The sequence below is a fragment of the Triticum urartu genome, unplaced genomic scaffold, assembly GCF_003073215.2.
Source record: "Triticum urartu cultivar G1812 unplaced genomic scaffold, Tu2.1 TuUngrouped_contig_5846, whole genome shotgun sequence".
NCBI lineage: Eukaryota > Viridiplantae > Streptophyta > Magnoliopsida > Poales > Poaceae > Triticum > Triticum urartu.
The window spans coordinates 1-5,106 of record NW_024116554.1 but is presented as its reverse complement, the minus strand read 5'-3'; the positions used below and the strand labels follow the sequence as shown (position 1 = coordinate 5,106).

At 43.8% G+C, this 5,106-nt stretch overlaps 1 protein-coding gene across 1 annotated transcript; it reads right to left on the bottom strand.

The window, feature by feature from the left end:
• Positions 1–1,125: 1,125 nt before the first annotated feature.
• LOC125529784 (protein CHROMATIN REMODELING 4-like) lies at positions 1,126–5,084 on the bottom strand. The gene is made up of 3 exons (XM_048694203.1): positions 4,392–5,084; positions 3,684–4,290; positions 1,126–3,426 (listed from the first exon to the last, which is right to left on the bottom strand). The coding sequence occupies exons 1-3, from the start codon at positions 4,463–4,465 to the stop codon at positions 1,387–1,389; spliced, it is 2,721 nt and encodes a 906-aa protein (XP_048550160.1). The 5' UTR covers positions 4,466–5,084; the 3' UTR covers positions 1,126–1,386.
• Between the last annotated feature and the right edge of the window lie 22 nt (positions 5,085–5,106).

Sequence of the window (5,106 nt, the reverse complement as noted above, 5' to 3'; positions counted from 1 at the left end):
CGACAGTCGTGGTGATCACCGGAGGCGACGAGATGACCGGCAACGAAAGAGACTGGTTGGACGACGGTGAAGACATAATCGAACCGTAGTTAACTGATACCAAATTATTATGGCGCTGCGGCCAGGCAAGATGGAAGGGATTTTCTTCGATTAGATTGATAAATCTCCTCTCTTTATAGAGAGGTTTACTTGACTCCCAAGCAAGGCTTATTTGACCCCTAAGCAAGCGACCCTTACCTTTAATTAATCCTAAGACTAACAGACTATACCGCCAGCCCAGGCCATTAGGTACTACTCCCTCCGTTCCTAAATACTTGTCTTTCTAAGCATTTCAACAAGTGACTACATACGAAGCAAAATGAGTGAATCTACACTCTAAAATATGTCTACATACATCCGTATGTAGTAGTCATTTGAAATGTCTAGAAAGACAAATATTTAAGAACGGAGGGAGTATAACACATACTAACCACTAACCTTGATGTATGAAGGAAACTCAGAAGCAACTAACACGTGATAAAACTACCAGAGAGCAAGCTTTGATCAAGGGGTTACCAACCGTGACTCAGTACTTCTAAAAAGAAAATGAAAAGCATGTAATTGTAACCTGGGTGGTAGGACTATCTTAACCATACACGCATAAATAAATGAATATACTTGTCCGCAGTCCACACCAGGTTAGCAAATATACATTTCACGTATATAGAGAGGATCTCGTGAGTTGCTCCGGACAGACTAGTGCTAAACTACTAGTCCCTGGAGTTTTTACTCCATCTGAACTAAGCATACAAACACAGCGCACCCTCACACTGGAAACATTGGGAAAGGGAGCATTTCAACAAGTGACTACATACGAAGCAAAATGAGTGAATCTACACTCTAAAATATGTCTACATACATCCGTATGTAGTAGTCATTTGAAATGTCTAGAAAGACAAATATTTAAGAACGGAGGGAGTATAACACATACTAACCACTAACCTTGATGTATGAAGGAAACTCAGAAGCAACTAACACGTGATAAAACTACCAGAGAGCAAGCTTTGATCAAGGGGTTACCAACCGTGACTCAGTACTTCTAAAAAGAAAATGAAAAGCATGTAATTGTAACCTGGGTGGTAGGACTATCTTAACCATACACGCATAAATAAATGAATATACTTGTCCGCAGTCCACACCAGGTTAGCAAATATACATTTCACGTATATAGAGAGGATCTCGTGAGTTGCTCCGGACAGACTAGTGCTAAACTACTAGTCCCTGGAGTTTTTACTCCATCTGAACTAAGCATACAAACACAGCGCACCCTCACACTGGAAACATTGGGAAAGGGAAAATCCCAGCCCTAAACGGACGAAAACGAAATCTTGAGCTCATCGCTGAAGTCTAACGCTCATCTGCAACCATGCCGACTTTATCTTCATCAACTATCTGAGCTGAAACTGACTGTGATGCACCTGAATCCCTACTCTCAAGTGGTGTAGGTTTCTCCAACAGTTTCTCAGTGCCGCCAATGTGCTTGTCACTGTCTAATAGATTTTCTTGTTCTGGCTCCTGATCATCACTTGATACAGGTCCTACTGCCCGTGTGGTACTTAATCCAGTTGCATCAACTACTGGCAGCAAAGAGAACTCTGCAGGTCCCGACAATCCCCTCCTTGGAGCACCAGCGTCAGGAGCATTCCCCGATGGTGATCTACAAGACCCACTGGTAATGCCATCTAACCCAGAGAATTCATCTCTCTGACAACCAGTTTCAGGAGCCTCTGACCTGGCCGTGCAAGCAGCAGCAACAGCTTCTGAAACTTCCATTGTATTGCGTGTTTCTTCAAAAGCAGGAGGTATCACGTCTTGCCTCTGACTGCCAGCGGAAGAAGATGATGGAGAGTTCAAGTTTAGTGAAGGGGCATCATTAGTCTGATCAATTGCAGAAGTAGGAGGAGCTTCCATTAATTTTGGTGCTGGAGCAGATATTTGATCACCTTGCCCAGATCCAATTTTGGGATGCTCTGCTTGCTGAACCTTATGTACTCTTCTCTTCTTTGGAGTATTTCTCGGGTCCTTTGGGCGAGAAAGGCGAGGTCCTTGGAATGGGAATGGGGGTATTGCTGGTTTTTGTTCTCCAAGAAGTAGGCACACAGACTCTGCAATTGCTAAAACAGTTGGTGGTAGTTCACATTCAATTGGCTTAGATGGAGCGCGCACGGCCTCCTGAAGCCAATGCGGTAGCTTGTTTGATCTGGAACTTCCAAATATGCCAGCGTTTTCAAGTAGAGGACTTGAGTGCTTTGTGTGATACAGATTCATTTCAATGGGCTGTTTGCCTAACCTCACACGCCGCTGCATCTCGTGAAACAAATCGGCCTGCCCATCTGTGACACTATGAAGAAGAATGTTCTCATGAGAACTTGATGCAAATTCATTCTGCTGGATCGAACTACTGTTTGGTATGTTTATGGGTAGTGCACCAATACTTTCCATCATAAAAGGATTTGGGATATATGGTGGGACCAGTCCAACATCAGCTTTCTCCCACTTGTCAGATGTGCTTCCAGGAAAATCCCCACCATAACCTGTTTTATTCTTGAAATCCTTCCATGGTGCCAGTGATGGGCCACCCTCACTCATAGAAGGCTCAATATGAGGAAATCTAGATGGTATATCACTGCAACCTAATTGAATATCAGTTAGGTGGGAGTGCAACTTAGGTGGCTCCATCTTAAGTTTAGAGAAGTTGCTTCCACTTAGTGCCCGAGACATCATGGCATCAGATAAACCAGGAAATGTGGAGTTGGAACTTCTGGTGGCTGTAGGCATTGGTTCCTCCATAATTTTCTGCTCCTCCAAAATCCATCTCAATGCTAGCTCTTCACTAGTGCGGTGGTTCAAAAAATTCAACTTTGGATCTCTAAGCATGGCATCCCAGTTACCTCTTCCATGCCTACGAACTCCAATCCACAAAGCGTCAAGTTCATCTTCCGACCAATAATCAGGTTTTGACCTCTTTTTCATTAATTTATTTGTGGCATACTGAGCACGCATCATTATATTGTCCAATACCTTCTTGTGATTTTCAGGCATGGCTGAATGGATTGGTTGAACTGGGCTAATACCTAACCCAGGAAGAAGGGCAGACATATCTGCCATGAATTTTGACCTCACCTTTTTTGAACTTCCAGCAATATCTGCCATGAAGTTCGGTAAAAATGAACTGTTTGGCAATTCTGGGATAGAATTACGAGCATACTCCTTATTAGTGCCCAGTGGGAAGTTGGGAAATAGATCTGGTACTGACTTCATATGACTGAGTGGAATATTGTCTTCCAGACCAAAGTTCGGAAGACCCATCTTCCCTTGAAATGAAGCAATAGAAGGTAAAGGATTTTCAACAGGGTCACAAAGCCCCTTCCCAGATATAGGAGGAATCTGCACAGAAGAACCATGTTATTCCTTATACTTAACAGAAAACAGCATGCTCTGATCAAGAATAACTATTGTTGACTATAGGTACAAAAAGAAATCTTAGGGTGCAAGCAACATGCCGTCCTAACATAAATAATGTGGAAACATTAACTTTTGTCTTCTGACAGGGGAACAACATGGACAGTGATAATAACACGACTAAATAAAATAATCCTGCGGAATGTAAAAAGGAGCAGTGCAAATTTGAGAAGAGCACATACAGAATTGAAGGGGAAATAGCTATCTGGAATGATGTTACCCAGCCTTCGCAAAGCTTCGGATGAACCAGGAAACATAGCCTTGCTGGGATCCAATTGGCCCTGATTTTTTAGTTCACTAGAATACTCGGCAGCAGAAGGTGACAGTGGCTTGTTGAATACTTCACCACTAGCTGGTTTTTGCTCCTTCATGTTTGGCCCACAATTTGAATTCTTGTACGAGTTTACCTGATCAGCATTCGGAGCACAAAGGCCAAGGACAGGTAAGAGGTGATGTGGAGTCCCTTGATTTAAGACATCAGTTGCCTTTGAGTGGTGCTTCGACGAAGTAGCACTCGCAGCAAGTTTGGCATGAAGCTCTCGAGAGATTTCAGGATATCTCTTTGCTTTCTTCGAGGAATGCCTCATTTCTGCAGTTGAATCACTGAAACGTTTAGCCCCAGATGGCTGCGCAGAGTAAGGATCTTCTACAACTCTCAAAGGGTTTACACCATATTCATTAACACTAGAGTCATATAGTTTTATGAAATCTTCAAGTTTATCATCAGCATAGCTCTTGATTGTGTGCCGCTGAGCAATCCTTTCCTTCTGTCTAGCACGGAGCTTTCCACTGTTGCAACCAGAAGTAAATCAATGCCTGAAGAAAAACTGTGCATGCAAAAGCAATTACATGGATACCCAGAGGGGGTGGGAGAGAAGGGGAGGGCATACTATTTTTCCTTCAAAGCCAGTCCAGCTGCAGTGTATTCTCGCTTGGGTTCATCCCCATCGTCAGAATCCTGCATAGCAGTATCAGCAAAGCATTGTCTAGCTGCATATAAAATCTAAGAGTGCATGGCAAATAGCGAATGAAAAACACAGTGCAGCCAACTATTAGCTACTCGCTCTGTTCCTAAATACAAGTCTTTCTAGAGGTTTCAATATGGACTAAACCTCTAGGAAGACTTAAATTTAGGAACGGAGGGAGTACGTTTCACAATATCTATCGTAGGCGTATAGCTAGGAGCCACAAAATTGAGGTAATATTCAACGGAATTAGATCATACTTGTTTTTTTATAATTAGATCATACTTGTTCACACCAGATACTCCCTGCATTTCAAAACTTAAGTTTTGGAGAGGCCCAGTTGCAGGGGAGTGGCTTGCAGGGAAAGGCTGAGTGGGGACGTGGTCATGGAGCCAGCAATTTGGGGTGCTAGCGAAGGAGTGCCGGTGCTTAGAGCATCTCCAGCAGAGTCCATAAACAAGTTTTTGGGGGCTTGGGGGGTAAAAACAAGGTCCAGCTGGGTCCCCCAAAAGGGGAGGACCCCATTTATCGGCCACCAGCCCAGCCCCAATTCCCATCAACAGAGAGCAGGAGGAAGTTTCATCTCCCACCCACGCACACGCCTTCCTCCTCCCACGCCATCAAGCTCCACCGCCTCCTC